Source organism: Solanum stenotomum, chromosome 10 (assembly GCF_019186545.1).
Source record: "Solanum stenotomum isolate F172 chromosome 10, ASM1918654v1, whole genome shotgun sequence".
Taxonomy (NCBI): Eukaryota; Viridiplantae; Streptophyta; class Magnoliopsida; order Solanales; family Solanaceae; genus Solanum; species Solanum stenotomum.
The window spans coordinates 49,628,190-49,651,301 of record NC_064291.1 but is presented as its reverse complement, the minus strand read 5'-3'; the positions used below and the strand labels follow the sequence as shown (position 1 = coordinate 49,651,301).

General features: G+C 33.4%; 2 protein-coding genes across 2 annotated transcripts; one reads left to right on the top strand and one right to left on the bottom strand.

Annotated features, from left to right (window-relative positions):
• Positions 1 to 25: 25 nt before the first annotated feature.
• Positions 26 to 9,370, bottom strand: LOC125842360 (protein SENSITIVE TO UV 2). The gene is made up of 12 exons (XM_049521640.1): positions 8,993 to 9,370; positions 8,796 to 8,834; positions 8,204 to 8,286; positions 6,803 to 6,906; positions 6,359 to 6,693; positions 4,380 to 4,448; positions 2,935 to 3,017; positions 2,137 to 2,481; positions 1,947 to 2,053; positions 1,331 to 1,488; positions 949 to 1,145; positions 26 to 627 (listed from the first exon to the last, which is right to left on the bottom strand). The coding sequence occupies exons 1-12, from the start codon at positions 9,326 to 9,328 to the stop codon at positions 363 to 365; spliced, it is 2,121 nt and encodes a 706-aa protein (XP_049377597.1). The 5' UTR covers positions 9,329 to 9,370; the 3' UTR covers positions 26 to 362.
• A 5,174-nt stretch (positions 9,371 to 14,544) lies between these two features.
• Positions 14,545 to 17,512, top strand: LOC125842367 (uncharacterized). The gene is made up of 3 exons (XM_049521646.1): positions 14,545 to 14,761; positions 15,422 to 15,607; positions 17,120 to 17,512. Exons 1-3 carry the CDS (start codon positions 14,696 to 14,698, stop codon positions 17,312 to 17,314), a joined length of 447 nt encoding a protein of 148 aa, XP_049377603.1. The 5' UTR covers positions 14,545 to 14,695; the 3' UTR covers positions 17,315 to 17,512.
• Positions 17,513 to 23,112: the final 5,600 nt, after the last annotated feature.

The following is a 23,112-nucleotide window of genomic DNA, read 5'->3' as shown; positions in this document are numbered from 1 at the left end:
ATGCCCTTGTAAGACCCCCGGGGTTGGGGTTTATGGGAAGAACAATGGGAAAACTGCTCCATCTCCTCTGAAGCTCTAACATTATATATTTAATGCGATTGCTAACATTATTCTTCAGCCAATGACAAACATACATTAAAAATATATACAGAAAAACCGATACAACTACCCAACACCTTATACATCAGGGTGATCGGTATGCAACTTTTGCTGACAACCTATTCGAAGGGATCTCAGCACAGAAGCTGCAACATTGCTCCACGCCCATTCCTGTCATATATCATCATAACTCGATAGCTCCATGGGCGGTTCTCTTCAAGCATGTATGCACTTCTCGGAACAACAAAGTTTTCATGCTTCTTTCATTGGTTGCTACCTCCAAGAAACGTGAAGACTCTTCTTCTCAACACCTGAGCTAAATCTATGATTTCGGATTCCCTAATCTGCCGAGTCATACTAACATCCTGCCAAAAGAATGTGCGCTTACTGGATAATCTGCTTGTTACATCAACAGTCAAAGTGGCCTTCTCTCGACTATTTGTTAATGCACGTAGAGCATGACTGGAGTACTTGGGATGTGAAACTAGTCTATTCAAGAGTATAAGTACCTCTCGAATCAGCAAGGTCCTGGCAAATAAGACAGAAAAGATTGAGAAAATGAAATTTCAATACAATCAAATTGAAAAATTACTTGGAAGATGCAAAAGTCCTTTCAGAAGATTAAAAAAAACAGCTAATAATGAGAAACTCCATGAATTAAGGACTCAAACTCAAGGTGGTGAACAAATGGGTTGTCAAACTAAAAAGTATAAAAAGAAAGCATTGTGATGTTCAGTTCTAGATAATCATTGTGTACTTTACCGCATGGAAACTCAACTAACTCCATTTCATGCATATATTTGGAAGACTGAAATAGACCTCAAAACACATTTAAGTGCCCAAAGATACCTCTCTTTGAATACTTCTAGCTGCTGAGCAGTATCCGATTCTTCTAGATCCAAATCGCATACTAAGCTTTGCAAAATAATTGCTGGGAAATCCTTTCCTTTTGGAAGCCCATAATTTAATAAAATTTCAACACCACATTTTCCAGATGATGCGAAGAAAGCTAGCAAAATAATAATGTGCTTCCGAAGCTGTAGTTCCTGAATAATTAGAGAATCAAGGGTAACAAACAGCAGGAAGGGGTCAATTCCATTCTTGGCAAATTCAAGACAAAATCCATGTTAAATACGATAGCAGTATTCAGAGGAGTTTAGAGAGAAAATTGAAAATACAAAATGAGGAAAGGTGAGAAGATATGCTAATTGAAGTTAAATACTAGGCTTACCTCGGCATTACTTCCAGTGCAGGCGATACACTCTGCCAAACTCTCAAAGATCACACTGATTACGGAAAAAGTTGAACTTTCATTGGAATTGATGTCAACCATGCCACTGCCATCTCCCTCCATGAAACAGCTGCAGAATGAGGCCATTACTCTTGGGCCTTTATTGAATAGTATAGTCAGGTAAACCATTACACAAAGCAAAAACAAACTGCTAGTGATTTTGAGATGGATTTTTTCCTCAGAAATAACCTTTATATCTTCATCAGAGTATATCTTACAATTAGCAGCAATCTACTACAACTACCACTGTGGTGCATGAGTAAAATACAGTAAAATTTAATGAAGTATTCTTCCTTAATAATAAACTTGGAGAAAATGCATCAATCTTTAACTTGGATCAGAAAGAATATATTGGCTTATTCTCCATAAGATAGTAGAGACACTGTTGGAAGAGAATATGATATATATAACAAAACACGGTAGTTCAAGTAGTAAAAGCTACATATTGAACATTGAGGTGCAGTAAGCAAGTTCAAGAACAAACTTCCAGGAGCCAGATAACATCAAATTGATATATGAACATGTGCCCAACACGAGACCAAACATATGTGCTTACAATTCAGTAGCATATGAAGAAGATGCACAGTTTTCTTCTTTACATGCAAGCGGGCTCCCTTCTTCAATAATTTTACAATACTTTGGAATAGTATATCTGTTCCGTACCTATGTAAAAGAGGAAATAGCATAAGCATATTACAGAGCTCTAAAAATATTCGTAAACAGATAAGAGAAGGATATGAACTTACTTGTCCCTCTCCAAATAGGCATTACTTCTTGCAACAATCAGATTCATGACTGAAACTGCTTCGAGTCTTATATGTTCTACGTCATGAATCATGACAATTTCGCACATTAATTCAAACAGAGGAACATAGTTGAAACAAGATGATATCAAACAGCTAGATCCATAATTGATGAATCCTATTCTGGTGCAAGTCTCAAGAGTATTCACTCTCAGGCGATCAGTGTGATCTTGATCAAATATTTTCTCAGCATGGACATGCGGCAGTCCTCTATTTCCAGGATATCCATATTCATACAGTTCTGACGCATAATTCCAACAAACAGGTCCGTCAACCACAATATTGTCCCTGATAGAGTACACTGGGAAGATCAAATCAAAGCATATAAGGAAATTCTTGGATCAGCTGATAGAGACAATCTTTTCTCCTTTTTCTATTTATTTGTTTTAGCCTTTTGAGGTTACGGAAGCATCGTTTACCCCAATAAGGAAATAAACAACTAGCACTAGCAAGAGAACAGCAAAACGCCTGAAGATCTATCTTGAAATGTGAAGAATCAGAAGACTGGAGAGACTAGTTTGCATGATAATCAGTGGGTTCTAACTTTTGCTTCTGTTTTTTTAATTAAGCTTCCTTATGAATCCAGACAAATGCAAGCTTCTTACACAAAGGGAATGGTTAAACAGTTGTCAAACACTTAAATCAAATCATTCTTCTGCATTGATGCTAAAAGAATCCACGACAATATCTCAGAAACAGAATAGAGAAAGAAGAGCATGCATTTGAGTAAGTAATATATACCTTTTACCAAATTTTCTTTCCATATTGAAAGTGAAACTCAAAACCTCTTGCAGTATATGCAAAGACCTATGAATAATAGAAACCTGTATGGAATGAATAGTGTTATGAAGCTAGTGACAAGAAACTTCTATGGAATGACATAAAAATGAAGCCTTTATGAATTCCCTTTTACTTCAACATAACATACAGTAATCATTCAAAAGAACTATATAGCCGACCCCAACATGATTGGAATTGAGACATAGTTGTTGTAATCATTCAAAGGAATTATAAAAAAAAACACTCTGTACTTTTGTTATGGAAAAGCCTTAGTACTTGATTAATTTTCATACAGGTAATATATGGAAAACCTTAGTAGTTGATGCATACTTATATTTATATATATATTTCCTTTATTCTTAGAAGTTTTGTTGTTTGCATAGTTTTCTGCTCCTTGGCCAATCAGCCACCTCCCATCCGACTCTGATTTCCGTAATACTCTCCTGGTCTTGCCACAGGTCACTTGCTGAGTGGAAATTTTGGGTAGGATTTGAACCTCAATTCTAGATTATCAAGTTATAACTTATTTATGGAAGGTGGGGTGAGGATCTTCATGGTGGGTGGAATCTCACTAGTGAATCAAAAATTGGATTTACAATGGATCTCACCCAAATCGCCCTCTCTATCCTCCTCCTGTGGAGGTGAGGGGTCTGTTGGTATGTATCAGTCGCGTAGAGAGAGGGTGCATAACAAAGATTAGAATCTAAGTGGTAGAACAAAGAAGGTGAACTCCAACGGACCAGTTTGCCAATTGATGCAAACCGGTATAATAGGTGTGCGAGGCATATTTCAATGCGAAAAGTGGTCCCAACAAGGATGTCCTTATATTTCACTTGAAAGAAGAAAAGCAAATAGGCATAGTACCGGAAAGTATGGATTTGGAGTTTATCCTCAATCAAGAGCTACTTGAAAGTCAGGATAGATTTCACACACCTAGTACATTAAGGATCACGTCTCGTACTATTAAGATTTTCAGAAATATTCACAGAGCTTTCAAAAATTAAACTAAGATTTTTCACTTTTTAAGTTCATTAGGCAATTGTGTATATTGAAAAACAATTTTCAAAATCATTGCTAGAACTGTTGGCCTACCAGCTTTCCCAACTTTCTCCTTTTCTTTTCAGGAATATGAGATGGATATAGCTTTGCAGGCCTGAACACTTTTTTCATTGAGAATGGTAACAGTATCATACATCATCAGCACAAAGATATACTCGAACCCAAATTTACCATTCAAAAAGGTATATCATTGCTCTTATTACAGAGGTCTGCACTATTAACCTGGACATTTTACTGAGATAAATGGATATTGCCATTAAAAAGTTTTACATGTTTAGAAATGTAAATTCCACATTAACAACTAAAACAGAAGGAAAAATGATAAATATCTAAGCTTACAATCGCACATTTTTAAGTCTGCAAAGATCAACCAACGCTTCTAACAAATCTTCGAATCTCACCATTTCATCATTAATCTACAAGATACAAGACCACAAATTATGAGAGTTCAACCCTACTAAGAGTCTAAGACAACATAAGGAAAATAAGCTACGCATAGTATTTGCAAAATAAAGAAATGTGGTGCAGATCAAGTGTAGGAAAAGCCTTTTTTAATGAAGTAAAGGTAATAGGAAAAACCTTTATTTATCTCATTTTATTGTAATTTTGTTGGAATTTAAGCCAAGTGGGAGAAAAATAGAACATAATGGAAGCAAAAGATCCATATAGGCGAGACTTAATAGTGAGGATTAAGGCTTAATCAGGTTGGTACTCTTGTATATAGTAAGCCTTCGGTTGTTAAGAAATTTGTCAGTAGAAAATGGAAATACCCACTAATTAAGAGAACACCAATTTATAAATAATGTAAATGGATCCAAATTAAGTAAAATGGATGGTGAGGATTCACATAGCCAAACCCAACTAGTTAGGGATTGAACCATACTTGTTATAGTTACTGATATTTTATAACTACATTATGAGAATAATACCCACTTCAAATGTTGATTGATACTCTTTCCATTATTTCCACATCATAAAAAGAATTTATAAGAAGTTATTATGCAAGATTCCAAGAAAGAAAACTAAAATAATTAAATAAAAAAGAAAGAACAAAATTGATGTAAGATAAACTTGCTTATTTTTTACTAATCAAGTTACTGTTTAACAAAAAAAAACTTGTTTGTTAATCTTTGGAACTCAAATATGTTAAGCTAGTGAATTCAAAACTAACCAAAGTGACACTTAAAAATGCAATATGGAATGGTAAATAATTTGAATTGTCACTAAAATCAGAATTGGTAATGTGAGAAACATTGGAGAAGAATATTATTAAATTGTTGTCGTGTCTACATTATTACATTGAGACCCTATTTATAGACACTAGAATACGATCCTTTACCAAGTAGGATACTATTTACTATTCCTATTTCTATTTGTATTCCTATTCCTATTCTAAATAGGCTTGTATAAACCTATTCCTATTCTAATAGGATGTATAAACCTATTCATGTTCTAACAGGTAAGAATACAACTCATCCAGGTTAAATTTGCAATGTAACATTTCAACTCATTTATACTTTTGCTTTGATGTATTAGAGAAACACTTGATAGAAAGCACTCTTAATAATTATAAGCATATCAAACCTTCAAAAGTAATGGGAAGCTTTATGTTACTATGTTAGAATATTTCTTTATGATTTTAGGATACGGTACTATTTAGTTCATAATAAAAACGATAATTTTGTGCTAAACGTATGAGCATTTTTGATAGATTTTAGAACTTATGGATTTAAGTCATGTTTCATTTTATTTTTTGAAAAAAAGTGAAACATCTTTCCAAAAACTATGGCCAAACACATTTTGAAACTTCAATCCAAACTTCACCCAAATCTGGTTTACCAAAAATATTTGGCAATCTAGGGCCAACACCAGCTTAAGAGAGCCATTGTTTTGGTCAGCCAACTAATGTTTGCATTAGTAGGATGTCTACATCACACCCTTTGGGTGCGGCTCTGCCCCCTACCCTGCTAACATGGGAGACTTTGTGCACCGGGCTGCCCCTTTTTTTTAAGAGAGCAACTGCCTTTAATTTAAATGCATGACCAAAGCAAGTGTCATGCAAAATATGAGAAAAAGAGTTCGAGCAAGTGAAAATAGGAAAATCTTAAATTCCAGTCCTTTGACTTCCTTTTTCGTGGTTGAGTTGAAAGTAAATAGTGAATGAGTAACAAATATAAGGAATACCAATTCATATAAAAGAAAAATCCGAGACATTGAGAGAGATCTATCATCTGGTTAATGATTGTTAGTATGCACATCTAGAGAAACAAGAACCTGAAGGTGAAGTGTAGTCAAAGTGAAAAAAGATATCACTTAATGGATATACCTTGGTCAATACAGAGAAAAGATGAGACACTTTTGCACTCTCACCAGAATGAGTATACTGCAGATTATCCTTCAAAGAAATCTTTGACTCCACACTTGTCCTTAAGGGCAAACTCGTGTTTAGGTATCCAGAAAGGACACGGAAATCAACATCACATGTCACATACAACTTCGAAATGAGTAGCCTTCCTAATCTTTGGCCACAAGACGAGCTCCATGCATCCAACAACTTGTTTCTACGGCAAAAATTATCAGATATATTGTTTTCAGCTGATAAACTGGTAGATTCATCATGTCTTTCAGTCTGGATCCCAACATCCTTAGAGGATACTGTACCTATGATTCAGCATGCAAGGAAGAATGGATGAGCAGATCATGAAAGAACTCATTTTCAGGAACCATGACATATAATTGATTTTAATCCCACATCTCAGTTTGAACTAACCGATTTTTGTGCTAGAGCCAATATGCTCATTCATAGAGCGTGTGTTTTGGAATTCTAGGGATTTTATTTGGTCTCCTTGGATGTTGATACCCGAATCTGTACTACTGTAAACACAGACGAGACCGTAATTTTAGCATGAGATTGACCTCATTTGCAGTGCAAGCAAATCACGACAGTTAAAACCTAATCATTCTCATTCCAGAATAACAAGGATGCGCAAAAGTCAAATTAAATGGATAAGGAAACTAGCAATCAAAAATATATAACTCATATAAAGCATATTAGCAAAGATAAGAATTTCTCCAATGTTATGACTCCTTCAACTTTTACACACTGCAAGAAGCAACCTTCACTAAAATTCTTCTATTTCCCTTTTAGAGTTCAACTGAGAAGTTTAAAGTTTCACCAAAAAACATGAGAAAGAACATGATGTTGCATCACAAAGTTCCTCCCTAAGCACACAATATATGCATTTTTTTCCTAAAATTTCAAAAGGATCAGCATAGTTGCAAAAGGTTTGGCACTTTGCCAACTAGCAGTAGAATGACACGTGAGCATGGTTTGTTACAAAGAAAATTTTTTGTACCAAATTTGATTCATAAGAACCTTACAGAATGACATTACTAACTCTGATAAATAAATTTGATATATTTTCTTCCAAAACCTTCTTAAAAGGAAATTTAAAACATTTAACATTCTATTCTTCAAGATTTATTGTGCCCCTGATGCATATATTTCCTTGTACTTCATCTCTTAGCATCTTTGTTGTTGAATTAAAATTTGGAGATAATATGTAAATCTCCACCCTCTGAAATATATCCATGCATTACACTTCTTTGTCATGTACCACGCCAATGTGGTAAAAATATTGGAATAATGTCACAATGAAAAGAGGTTCTTTGTAGGATGAAAAGGGGAGAAGAAATGACAAATTTTCATTTTACCAAATTGCAGAAGTTATTGAAACTAAACTTCTTATATAATTTGTATTCACCTCCATTCATATACTATCTCAATCGTGCAGATTAACTAATGTATATAATCGAAGTGAAATAGGAACAACCAAAAATATAGCATAACTTGCAACAAAAATGAGACTAAAAGGATAGAGCGATAACATTATGAATAATATAGGCTAAGGAGTAGTTATTTGATTTTGCATGCACATTGACAGAGGGAAGAAAAGGAATCTTGTGCAGATTAGATTATTAAAAAATATGTCTGGTTATTGCTTGTCAGATCAGGCTATCTCCTTATTATCTAATGTGGTACGCGCCTTAATCAAGAATAATTGTGGTCAACTTTTATTATGCATAAAATATAGTATACCCTAGAAGAAGAACACCATAACCAAAGTTTCCTGCAACTACCTGTCAAACACAAATTCCACTAGGCACTTACAGGTTCACAATCTTTGGAGGAGTAACCTTGAGTCTCTTCTCTTTCTTATCTCTTCCCTTTCTGAGCTTAATGCACTCTTGCTCCTGAAGCGGTGCAAAAGATCATTATCTACTAGGAATTTTCATCAGAAATATATTGAAGACAACTTATGTCATAAAACCACTATACTAGGTCTTTAGCATCTACTTAATGTCAATGTCATGCACATAAATATTATCCATCAAGGTAAACCAGTGTAAAGAATGCTAACTGCTAAGTCAAGAGAGATGAATCAGACATAATCCAAATGGAACCAGCTAAACAAATAGTACAACACAATGTGGGTGCTTAAAATTAAAAAGTTCCTTCAATGAGGTCATGCAGTTAAGTTCAAGATTTTTCCCTTGCAGGAATCTGTTCATTTATCTCCATAACATATAAAAGCAACTGCAACTCAATTACTGATCGAAATCAACTGAAACATCTGCCTAATACCCTAATGCCTCTACAGTCATATAGAAACCTTAGAAAGACATTTAAATTCTGGAACTCCAAAAATTCAAATTTTATACAGCATACATGACAGTATTGATGGGTAGGGTATATGACGTACCAAACGATTCCGCTCCTCTGAAATTCTATCAAGCTCCCTCTGCAATAAAAAAAACAAAAGAATTAGCCCAATCCATTCAAATAACTTTCTACAAAATGGGAGGGCAAAAGTAGTCTACTGCCCAGCCAATTGATCAGAGAATGACTACTTCATTTATAAACATTACTATTAATTACATACTAGTAGCATTTTCTAACCTTCAAACTATCAAGTTCTTCTTCTTTGGCATTGTGGGACCCGCCAGCAGGGAGAGAGGAGCGGGCGGCAGCGGAGAAAACGTCGACATCGGATAACTGATTGAAACCTTTAGGCACTTCTGGAACTCTCTGAGACAAATCCCGCGGAGGCGAATAGCTAACTTCGACGTACGACACCGCCGGATATGATTGTTGCTGCTGCTGCAGGGGCGGCGGCGGTAGCGGCGGAGGTGGAAGGGATTTCTGAGTGGCGATGGATAAGGCCTGCTCTTCAGCTTGAACAAGTTGGTCGACGAAATCTGCGTCCCATTCTTCGTCGAAACCCTCGTCCGCCATTGCTGTAAAGGTTTCTCTTTTTTTTTTTTTTTTTCAGTTTATATTTTTCATCTGTTCGATTTCTCCATTTTCGCGCGCATTGCCCCTTTTGTCAGGGTATTATTCGAAAAGAGACAGTAATTTAAGTGATATGCCAAAATGCTCCCAATAGTTTTTGGCATTTCCTTTTCCTTCCCTAAATGTTTCTTTTAGGTCATTTGTAGCCCGCTAGATTGTTTGATCAAATTTTTGCTCTTCCTTTTCCTCTTCTTATTGGTGTTCTACTTTCTGTGAATTTACACCATTTTTGGAAATTGATGTTTTTAATTTCAATTTTCTCCATTAATTAAATTTTTCATTATTTATTTTCATTATAATGTTGGAATTTCTTTTGTTTCTTCTCGTCATCAAGGATATTTTTGTATCACTAATTGATTAACAACCATTTTACTTATATAACTTTTTTAAAATGTTGGATGCTAGTTCAACTAATATGGTGGCACTTGTAAAATGAACAATTTAAAGGTTGTGGATGATATAGTTTATATAACTTATCCACATTCAAAGGAAATGTATGCCTTGAAGAGGTAAGGTGTTGAATTTGAAGTTGAAAATGTGTTTATTCTAATGTCTTGGGCTACTTACCATGCATGACAGTGTCAAATGTATTTAAAGTGTAAAGTTAAATATCAACTCGAGTTCTTCTCTTAGAAATTGAAAAAATTGATAACTAGCTATTAAAATAGTGAATGATGTTTTAAGATATTGTGAATAATAAGATCCTCATGTTAATAGTCAATTCTTTATGGTATGTGTGCTAAGATGGTATTGGTTTGGGTCTAATCGGTCACCACGTGCGAAATGAGAGATGTTGGTATTAAGTTTACATAAACCTAACGAAAGTTATTAAGAAGTTACCACATAAACAATGTAACTTCTATCTTATTTTGAAGGGAAAAAGGTCAAAAATATCTCTAAACTTTGATTTATTAGTTGACTATGCCCTTATCGTTAAAATGAAGTTATTTTTACCCTTGCTGTTACTAATTTCATCATTTATGCCCCTCTATTAACGAAAATCTCCAAATTGACTCAAATTAACCCAAATTCTTTTAAATAACCCATTCTCCATTTTTAACCCATGGCCCAACCCGTCTAAAAACCTAACCCAATAAACTTTTAACCCATTTTCCTTACCCATTCTTTCAAAAGATCTCAAATCCCACGAGAAACATTTAACCAATTTCATTCATTTTTAACCAGTCCAAGATCCGTCTTCTGGTAATATCTCATCATGCCTACAAGATCTTCCTCTGTAGTCTTCGAAAAATTTGTAGAGGGTTCATGGGGTTGGTTTACTTTTTTGTTGAAACACTTAAATATGATCCAATTTTTAGGTACATAAAGATCTGTTTCTGGGTTTGTTTTGTTTTTATATTCTAAAGTCTAAAGCTTGGATCTTTTAGTGCTTTCACACTTTTTATCTTGTTTCAAGATTCAAAGTAAATATATGAGATGTTGTTAAATATGTTGTTTTGGGTTCTTGAGGAATACTTGGATTCTTATGGGTTTTTTTTCTTTTTGTAATGGTGAAAGATAAGTAAGGAAAGTGTGTATTTTAGTAGTTTATTGGAAGCTCTGAAATCGAAAGATACAAGTGATCTAGTGCTGTTTCAGTTTGGTAAATTGGTTTTCTCTTTTAGTATTACCAAGAAAAGGCCACTTTAAAGACCTTATCATTTTGTTCAGAGCTTCTAAGAAGAATAATGCTAAAAAAAGTTGAATTGTTGTGAAGACAAAATGGTAGAAGAAGCAGAGTACTGAAGCTTGTTTGTTTTCTTTCATAAAGGGGCATTTCAGTTTGTAAGATTTAAGAAAAATGGCTTCCTGCAAGGATGGTAAGTCGGTGTTGGATAACGGAAAGTATGTCCGGTATACACCTGAGCAGGTTGAAACCCTTGAGAGGCTTTTAGACGGGTAAAGAAAATGGGTTAAATGTTTATTGGGTTAGGTTTTTAGACGGGTCAGGGCATGGGTTTAAAATGGGGAATGGATTATTTAAAAGAATTTGAGTTAATTTAAGTTGATTTGGGGATTTCGTCAATAGAGGGGTATAAATGATGAAATTAGTAATAGTAGGGGTAAAAATAATTTTATTTTAACGATAAGGGCATAGTCAACTAATAAACTAAAGTTGACGGATATTTTTAACCCTTTTTCCCTATTTTGAACGTTGATTGGAGAAAATTCTTTAAGTGTATATAACTTTCTCTTCAATCTTCATATTAAAAGACACAATTTTCCTTTTTCTCGATAATAAAGAAAAAATACATTGATTCTCTATATCTCCCATGAGAACAACTGACCAAAAAAAAATTAAGTTTGTGGTTAGGGCATTGTTTTGATGAAGTCAACTTTGGAAAATTACTTTAATAATGAGTTCAGCTATTTTCATTAAAATAAAAAAGATGCACAATTCATTATTTCGCTGCTTAATTTTATTCTACCCTCATGATAGCTCATAAAAATGTTTTCCTTTAACAATTACACTATAAACTTTAATTCTAACAACTTTCTTAGGTCAAAGTCAACTACATATAACAATCATAATTAGTTACTAGTTTTTTTTTAATAGACTGATTCACTTGAAAATAAAAACTGAAACAATTATAACCATATATTATAAAACATAGTATTTCTAATTATATCGTGTAAAACGCATATATTATTCATACAATAGAAAGTGAAATATACTTATATGTGTATTTATAATACCTAAACAAGAACATTATGTACATAATAACCAATATCATATTTTTATTTGTGGAACTCTGGATCGAGGGAAATTTGCAATCCCTATTTCTTGAGTGCGTATTGAGTAATCCCACTTTTATCAATAGCACACAAATTATATAAGAGACGTAGATTATAGTACGATGAGAATTATACAAGAGACGTAGATCATAGTAGTACGATGAGCTCGACTGAGAATTGATCTATGTCTTCCTTTATGACTATATTGCATCTATCATTACATGTAATGTTGTATTATTTACTAATAGAGGGGTCGAAAAATTAAAAAAAAACGTAGTACCTAAAATATGTTCTTGAAATCTGAAGGTGAAATTTGAATCTTTCAAAACAATTAAACCAACTTTTGATCTTGTGTTTGAAATATTTAAAATCTATATATTTAATTTTTTTTTTATCTTATCTATAATAGTATAATTTTCTTGTTACGGAAGTTCAAGTGAACACATGTGCTCCTTCTAAATCACCCTCTAATTATTATCATTGCATTTACACAACGTATTCTATATTAATCTCATTTGTGATTTGTTCATGCGTCGAACTAGCAATCATTAAGAGTTTTATAAAAGAAGTCAATACTCCTATTTAAGAAAAATAATATAGTAAATGTTGACTTTTTCAGATTTTGTAATTTTTTATGACCGTGATGTACAACTTGACATCAACAAGTACCAAATAACTATATTCATCAAAGTTAGAATAAATGAAAATAATCATCTATATTTTTTGTTTTCACCAAATTTTAAATTTAAAACCTTAAAATTCTTAATCACTTTTTTTGCCCACATTTTTTTTAATTTTAAAAATGACATTTGTTGCATTGGGGATACGGCAGAGAAGTCGATTTAGTGTTTCTTAAACAGAAAACTGGTGGGCCTAAAGATAGAAAATAGACTGCATATCTAACTCTCAATAGTCTACCCCACACACCCACTGTGATACAGTGAAGAAGACAGCCACAGCCCACATGCCAATGAAAAATGCTCAAATATATCATTCGGACTTTGAGAAAAAAAAGTTTATTTATGTCATTTAAGTTAAAAAATAATAACATGAATGAGCCTTTTTTCAAACAAAAATGACATGAATGAATCATTTTTTGAAGAAATGACATAGATAAGCCTTTTCTCAAAGTTTGATGGCATGTTTGAGTCTTTTCCCTTAAAAAATGGATAAGACACAAGTACCCCTAAACTATTATTGGATTCAAAGTTGGTGTTAAAGAGTACAAATTGACTTCCGTCCCTTGTGACTGTGAATTGAATGAATAAACGGATGAAATCAAAAAATAATTCAACTAATATGATCGAAATTCCAGAGACATACATTAACTAAACTTAGGTCCTATTACCCCCTCAAACCATTTTTAAAAAAAAATTTGTACACCTTTTTGACTTAAAGGAGTACTTGTGTCTTATACCAAAAATAAATAAATTCTATGTTTTAATTAATTTACCTAATTTTAATTTGGTATGAATTATAAAGATATAAATTTTAAAAATAAAAAAGATTTTTCGTTGATTGTAAATTAATTAAAAATATATATAATATCTAAAAAAATATCTTTTAATCGATATAATCTTAAACGTACTAAGTCTATAGGCATATCTGAATCAGTTATTTTTAGGAAAAAACTTCTCCCTTCCATTGTGGGTTCACCCGTGAGTGTAGCTTCATAACAATTTTTGAGCATCTTTCACATCTAATGAATTAATTCAATATTAATTACGATAAAATAGAATTGTCAATATATTTCAAATAATTATGACTATATTTAGGATCTCACATCAATATAAATATCAAATAATTATGATCAAATCTACCATCCGTCTATCCGTCACCACCACCATCTTATATGATTATGAACACACTCACATGGCACTTACGTCTAATTTAAGTATTTTGCTTCCCCTCCAACCAATTGGATATTTTAATTTAATCTTGACAAACCGTCCCTTTGTGTTTATTGGCAACTTTCAATTTCTATCACTTTCAACTACCAAATAAATATACTATACTATATATTTCCTCCATCCAATTTATGATACATTTTTTGTATAAGTAGTTTTCAAAGTATTCGACTCAAGTCTTTATTTTCTCCAATTTGTTTTGTCTTTACTTTTTCTTAATTTAAAAAAATATAGAGAATATTACTTTTAAATAATTCTTTAATTTCATTTCAAGTAACTTATTGAACATCATAAAAATAAAAATCATTTTGATAGCTTGTATGTCGGGATAAAATAAAAAACAAATAAGCAAATTGCAAGTGGAGTATGGAGTTGTCTTTATTAGGGAACTCTTTACTTCCATGTGAAATTTCTCGGAGCCAACTCAGATTTAATCAGGCTTCGATATGAATATCGATGAAAAAACTTTTTAAAAAATAGTGGAATTAAAATTATTTAAAATTAAATCGAATCTAGACAAAACCATCAATGCAAGCTAACTTATCTCCCCCTTTTCTTGGTTTTCTCTCACTATATTTCTAGAAAGAGAAGCTGAATTTTTGTATCAAAAAATAAGATCAGAAGACACCCTTTTGGGTGAATTTTTGTTCTGATTAAAGAGCCTAATATGGTGGGAATTTTTTCTAGATTTTCTGTCAGCAGAGCTGGCCATCGTCGAGCTCAAAGTGCACTTGTGAGTTTTTTTTTTTTTTTTGAGTTCATTTTTGGTAAATTCTTTAACTTTTATGTAATTTGGGTTGTTTTTCGATTTGGGTGTCGAAAATTTTCTTCTTTAATCTCCTTTTTAATGTTAATTTGATAATGATATGAGTTATTTGATCGTTTTCATTTGAAAAGATGGAGGCTTTAGATCGACTGATCACACACAAGAAGAATTTATTGGCTTTAGATTGTAAATGGTTAAACTTTTGATTTGGTATGAATTTACTTTTTGAATTTTGTAAAGTTAGGTACTTTTGAGATTTTTTGAAATGTGGGATTGACTAGTTCATGGTGTGTAGCCTGTAGGTGACTCTAAATTTGAGTTTGATTTTGAACAATTTGCTGCTGAACATGTTTTTGTTACTGTTCTTAACTGTTAAAATCAACTATACTGACTTCATTTTACATTCGGATTGATTTTACTGTGTAAGTAATTGTATTTGAGCTCTACCCCGAGAAGGTAGTGGTAAGGTCTGTGCGAGTCTTCCCCTCCCCAGACCCCACTTGTGGGATTACACTGGGTTTGTTGTTGTTGTGGTTGTAAGTAGTTGTATATGAGGCATACTTTTATCACTTGAAACTATAGCATCTTGTTTTATTATAGTGATTTCTGTTCTATATGAAAATGTAGGATGAAACAGAAGTGTTGCCCCCAAATACAGAGACAATTGGTGCTGTTACTTTAGCTGGAGCTTCCTCTATCAACCCTCATGGTATTGAAATTGCAGTTGAGTTCAAACCAGTTGAACACCCGACTGAGCCTCTACATAATGATCGGCCAATTCTATGTCCATTACCAGAACCTTCAATATTGAATGTGAGTTTGCTATTATGCTGTATTACAAAGTTGTGTTAGATAGATATGCAAGTACACTAAGTATTATTTTTCCTATCAAACATGTTTATTTGAATGGCGTTATTGTGTTAGATATGCTAGTACAATAATAGCATATCGCCACTGAAACTCTTTCTATATGAGTTATAGTTAACTATATTGCATTAATATAGAGAGACACAAGGACTCATGAAAGAATCAGTTCTTGATATTGCTAGTTTCTTTATAGCTGCAGGCTGTTGACCTATTTCTAGCTTTCAGAAATTATTTTTTTAATTGACTTTTATTGGTTCTTAGTATCTTTGCTCCTAGACTCCACTTTCCAGAAATTAAGAATTTTCTTAGCTGCAGCTTGCAAGACATGAATCAACCATCATAATTTGTAGGTTTTCCAAAAGTAAATAGGATTGTTTGTGATTGGTTATCAAATTCTGTTTATTGGTCTTGACTGTCAAATACTTCCTAGAGAATGAATGCTTCACACACATTTTTGCCTTTTCGGTGGGGGATTTAAATGACTAAATAAGAAATTAAGAGATCTAAGAATGGAAAAGCAAGGAAAGAGATGTTGTCAACTTTTTTGCACCTCTTTTCTGCCTTCTATTCCTATCGTTTCATTGATTTTTCTACTTATGTCCATCTAAACAAAACAAACTCATATTCAAACATCCTAACAATTGTTTTGTCAGATATCTTGTCTTGAGTTGTTTTCTCTTGTTCATTCTTTTTATTTTTTTCCCGTACAGAACATTGTAACCAGTTTTCTTATCATTAAACATCTATAGACTAGTCTGCTTTTTGATATTCTGTGCCTTGTTAGGTAGATGTGATACACAAGTCACATTCTTTTATGCTCATCACATAGAGTCATAAAGTTTTGATTTTTGTTATTAAGATGCCAGATTGAATAATTCTTCTTTGCCTTCTGTAATACGTCGGCTTTTGAGTTGGTTAGCATTATATCATGAGCAATAGAATATGTCTGCCGATGGAGCTCTGTCATTGTGTTGAAGGAAAGGCTATAGCCCTGATGAGAAATACAATCTCAAAAGGGAAGCCTTTCTTGATTATTCCTTTCTGCATGTTAATATGAACAAGAAAAAAATAAGGTTTGCTGCAATTGCTGAACAAAAGGCTATACTTTTCTTGTGTCTGTACACAAATGACTTGAGAGTTGACTGTCATAAGACATGATAAAGTTTGGTGGTTAAGGGTTATGTGGTTGGAAAATCTAATGTCAGTTACTATCTATCTGTTTCACTTGTTTTCTTCACCTGCTGGTTATATAAGGTGTCTAAGTTCAACTGTTGGATATAGTGGTATGGTTTGTCAAAACCAATAAAGCATTTGCCTATCCTGTTTGAGAGAATAACTGGATTACTTTACATTGCTCTAGAAATAATGGGGTCACTTGGTCTCCCAGCTCCTTTGTATACCTGTTTATCTACTTCTTAGGACTTCTGACTGGAATTATATGTATTTTGTCACTCACAGGATGGGAGAATATGGAAGGAGCGAGTGTCTGCAGTGCGAAGAAGGGCTGATATTCCTGTTGTGCAGGAAGGAACAACTGCAGGGCCTGAGGCTGCTGGAACAAAACCTAGACCATCGATGAATCGGGTTATTCTTCCGTCAATCAGTGCACCTGAACACAGTATCCTCAAACTACTGGAGGAATCTGGAATCTAGCTGATGCATTGCTGAACCTGTCTCAGAGTACACTTGTTATACCAGATAAACCTGATGAAATTTCATATTTTACTTCTTTCCAAGTTTCTCTTCTTGCTTCCAATGAAATGTTTGTAATTCTATTTTTATAGGAAACTTCACACATTTGAGTGTAAATATTTCTTCTCATACTGATTGAAATATAGTTTCCAATTGCTCACCATGGTTTTCATGAGCTAATTGTATCTTCTAGCCGTGTTTTTTAATGATGCCATCTCTAATAGATTTACTCATAAGACATGCCAAGGAAGTTATGTGGCGATCGGAATTAAAATATGCATGTTAAATCTATAGAAAATTTGAGGCAGCCTCCAATGTTGTTTATGGTATTACCTGGTAGTTGTTCACGCACTCACCCTGAAGTATGAATTTCTTTTAGGTATTCAATGGATAACTGGGTTTGTAAATTTTGCTAGGATGTGATTTTTGAAACTTTTGAACTTCATAATTTATAGCTGAAGGGACTGAAATGACATCTACATTGAGTCCAATGTAAATCCAGTGAAAGGAATGTTGAAAACCTTGGATATCTATTTTAGGTCAAATAGAGATTATGCATGTGAATTCATAGATATCCAACTGATCGATATAGATGCCACCCTTTTAACTTCTTCTCCATTTGCTCTGGTACGAGTTCGAAATTGTGCACGTATTTTGAGGAAATGGCATAGAATGTTCTTTCACTCCGCATTTTCTCTCAAAAGGCAAAACTGTGGTTCTGTAGTAGGAATACTGTTGAGTTCTTCATTACGGAGTTGATCTTTCTTCATTCTAAATTATTATAGAATGTTCTTTTACTCTGCATTTTCACTCAAAAGGCAAAACTGTGGTTCTGTAGAAGGAATACTGTTGAGTTCTTCATTACGGAGTTGATCTTTCTTCATTCTAAACTATCTTTTTCAGTGTAGACTAAATAGCGTCTGATGGTATATTGTGGAAAAATAACGTAAAGCTTCTGAGTACCCAAGGGTGTGAGTGTGTGGCCTAGTGGTGAATGAAACATGATAGCCATTAAGGTCAATGGCAGGTGATGAAAACTATGGAGATCAGGGTTAAGAAAATGTTAGGTAAATTTTTCCATCTATCTAAGCCTTGGTTGGTAGAGTTAACCGATACATGTGTTGGTGAGAGGTAACAAATACTTGATAGAATAGTTGAGATACTCCTAAGTTTTTTCAAACACCACCATTATCACAGGCAGGAAAAGGAGAAAATTTAGCATCTGGTGTTTTGCCCTAGCCTATAGAATAACATGGTCAATGAAAATTCATATCGTCAATCCCAACTTGTTAGGGATTGAGGCGTAACCTTGTTGGTTATGCCCTTGCTCAGTGTGATTATCCTTTCCTTCAACAAGTAGGGGGAAGGGGTATTCATTGACTTTCTTTTGGCATGTTTGATTTGAAAGTTTCATCTTTGAATACAGGAGTTGATTAGCAAAGTCAATTCCTTCTACTGAGAGAAACCATGTGCTTGTATGATTTGTTTGTCAAGAATAGTGGGTCTTGCTTGTCACATTAGCAACATTAAGCTGGGATTTTACAGCCTAGCTTAATGTAGAGATGTTACAGATAAGATAAACTGACATAGTGGCAGTAAGGTTAGTGAAAGGTGTGGTTATATTTCCTCATTAGGAAATAAGTGAAGGAGGCTGAGCTGTATCTAATGAGTTGACATTGAAAGCATGATCAAAAGTAAACAAAGGGGGAGGGGATGAAAGATCTTTTTATTGATCAAAATATACATGCATTTTTACACTATGATATGTTGTTTCTTTCACAACTGTCTGGTTCTTGACGGGGCAGAGTTATTCAGTACTTGTGCTAGTGGGAGGTGGCAGGGTACCTGTGAAATTGTAGAGATATGCACAAACTGGAGCTGGCACCACCATTATAAGAAAAAGACACACGACGTGATTCTTCCACCAGTTCTTGAGAGCTTAGAGGTGACTTGGAAATTTAGAAGAGCTAAACAGGCAATTTGGGAACATCAAATGGATGCTTAGCTTTTGGATTCACTAGGTATTTTCGCGGTCCACGAAAGCTCCCATGGTTCATCCATGACCTCCATTGCCATCTTTGATGCATATCATGGACACGGCTCGCGCCAAGATCTCCATGACCAAGTCCAATATCAGTTGAATAAGCTGTTGCAAAAGAGCTGAAAATGAAGACAAGAAGAAGAAGGTAGCAAAAAGGCTTAAACTGCAGGACCATTATGTTGTGTCTTTTGTAACTGATATGCATTTCTTGGATAATTGGGACTTCTTATAGAGGAAAAAATTTAACTTTTTTCTTCATTTTTAATAAAGATGTCACAAGAAATATCATTTTGGATCACACAATAAGTCACACACTGAACATTGATTGCTTGTGTTAATTAGAGCCTGTGATTATTGATGTTTTGTGTTATTGTAGGGGTCTTGTCTCTCTACTTGTGTAGTTCTTATCATTCTGTTGGTAGATTTGTGTTACTGAAATGAATGCATTTAGGATTAAATCATGACTTTTGAGTGGACAATTATCACTTTCCTTTTTCATTAGGTGGAGTTTAACTTCTATGCACAGACAAAATACGAGAATTTTTATATTTCTAAGTAATTTGTAGTAATAAGTTGGATTTTAACTAAAAGTAAGGAGGTAACAACAACTGATAGTATAAAAAATTCTTTACCAGGGTTATACAGATACTTTTTAGACAGTTTAATCATTTTATAAATTAATAGTGAAATACTTAGTACTAAACATACATTATTAGTGATGGAAAAGGTGAAGAAAAAAACACAATTATTTCTACCTACCATGTGAAGGAAGAATCCCAGCATGGACGAGGAAATTTGGAATCAAGTTCCTTTAGGTATGATTGGACATGGTAAGGTATTGAAAACTTCGATTTGGTAAAAAAATACTATATCATAATCATACTAAATTAATTAGGTATGATTTTAGGATATTTAAGTTCGATTTGATATTTTATAATATGATAAATCGATAATAATAGTTTTTTCGAAATGCTGTCAACTTCTGTGACCCCTTTCATTGTCCTCTCCATTTTGTTGACTTTTTCTTCTTCTTCTTGTTGCATCCATGCAATTTAACTGTTGGATGATGTCTTGTTTCTCAAATTATTGATTTTTATCCTCATATTTTACGTATGTGTCGGCAAATAGCACTGTACTTATCTTCTACTCCCTCCGTCCCTATTTATTTGTCCATATTTCCTTTTTTAGTTGTCCATTTTGACAAATCAAGAAAAGACAACAAATTTTTTCCTATTATACCCTTATTTACATTTCTTGAAAATTGTAAAAGTGTATGTTGTTTCCCTCCAATTTATTTCACTTTAATTCAAATAAGTGGTTGTAATTTTGAAGTGAAAAGTTGTCATAAGGGTAAAATTGTAACTTCACTGTGCTAATCATTGTTGCCTTAATCTGTGTGTCATTTCTAAAGTGGACAACTAAAAAGGGACGGAGGGAGTACTATTTTTTTTGGCATAATACATAAATATGTTATTTTTAATTTGATCTCAGTTGATATTTATGTCTTTCAACTTTAGATATGTACATGTAGACACTTAATTTGTATAAAGTTGAACAAGTATACATATATATCCTATATGACATAATACACGTAGGACCACAAATTGTCCTGCAGGTCGCCATGTAGGACATGTGTTTCTACTTGTTCAATTCTATACAAGTTTAAGGCTTACTTGTGTACACTCAAAATTAAATGGCATATATACCAGTTGGAGGAAAAGTTAAAAGACATTTTTATATATTGGGTGTGTTTGGTATGAAGGAAAATGTTTCCCATGAAAAATGTTTTCTTGAAAAACAAGTAGACTTTTGACTTATTTTCTCATGTTTGATTGGTGAGTATAAAATATTTTCCGAAAAAGATTTTTTAATGTTGATTTATGAATGAAAAATATTTTTGAGAAAATATCTTTTATTTTTACTAGAGAGTAGAAAATAATTTTTGAATTGAAATTGAATTTTTTCTTAAAATAAACTTATTTTTTTGGGGGGGAGGGTGGGGTGAAAATAAAAATTTGAAATTGGACTTTAAATTTTTTTTGGGGTGGGGGTAGGGGGATGGCGGGGGGAGGGGGGGTTGGTGTGGTAGGGGATTGGGGGTGGAGGTGGTGGTGTGGTAGGGGGTTGGCGGGGGTGCGGGTGGGGTAAAAATATAAAAATACTGAAGTTGAAATTTTTTTAAAAAATAAGCTTTATATTTATTTTTTCAACAAAAAAATTGTAATTTAAAGTTGGAGGAAAGTTTTGAAAAATGTTTTCCTTAATTTTTGAAGGGAAGTCATTTTCCAAAACATTTTACCCAACCAAATATGAGAAAATTAGAAAATATTTTTCGACAAATGTTTTCCTTCATACCAAACACACCCATTATGCGTTCTTTTTGTCTTTCTTGTATGAGAGTTGATGCTTTAGTAAAAGTATTTGAATTCGAATCTTGATAAATTTGTGTCACGTCAGTATTAAGTGTTCACAAAACCGAGTAAAAATAAGTCATGTTCGCTGAAGTCAAATTTGAGTAATTGTTTATATATTATCCTTTGCTTCAAAAAGAAGGGGGAATAATTCACTTGCTTCCACTTTTAGCATGCCTATAGGAAGAAGCTTATCTCTCAAACACACAAGATATAAATTAGTATTGTTGACTACTATACTATAAGATAAACACCATGTGGTATTATAATATTTTTTGTTAAACAATGATGAGTACTCTTGGTACATGAGCACCTAATTATAGAGATAAATTAAGTGATGACCATCCTAGACCTTTACCTAATTAGGTAATTTTTTTTCATGTGTCTAAATTATGATTCGTTATTGGACTATAACATCTTTTTTCGAGATAGGACACACCATGAAGGTTCTCCATTTTCGCGAATTTAGTTTGAAGACACACAATTATCTTGTATTTGTGCTAGCAGAAGGTAACAGATATTCGATAAAATAGTCAAGATGCATGCTAGGTTAACTCGAATAGCACTATTTTACTAATGAGGTTGACTTCTAAACAAGATGAGGTCGACTACATGATCGACCAATAGAAGAAAACATAGTCTTGAGATATATATGAGCCAAACAAAAGGAATAGTAATTCTACATTTATTCAAATATGCTTCAACTCTGTAAAAACAACATGTTTAACTATAAAAAGGCTAAAACTAACATCAAGATTCAAGATTGAGAAGAACTAAAGGGGAAATTCTGGTATATCGAATCGATGATTAATCGTTGGATTAACGAGGTGTTTTTTAGGCCCTCTGTTGCTTCCATGATTCATCCATGACTCCTTTTTCCACCTTTGATGGACTCCATGAACATGTCTTATGCCATGTTTCCTATGAACAAAAGTTGATGAATGAACTGTTGAACTTAAAAAAATGAAGACAAGAATAAGAAGCAAAGTGCAAAAAGGTCTCAACTTGAAAACCATTTTGTGTTGTGTTATTTTGGATTGAATTCTTGTGAGAGTTAAAGGGTTTTTTTATAGATGAAAAAAGGGGTGTCTTTACTTCACTTAGAAGTCACTTTCTTAGTTCACAGGTTTCACTCTATGTATTGATTACTTTTTGTTGGACCATGAGTATTGTCTGTACACTTTTGATGTCGTTTTCGTGTCTAATTCTTCAAAAATACGCTACTTCTGAAGAATTCGACATACAACTATTGATATTTTCACTTTTAATATCATTTTCATGTTCAATTCTTCAAAAATATGCTACTT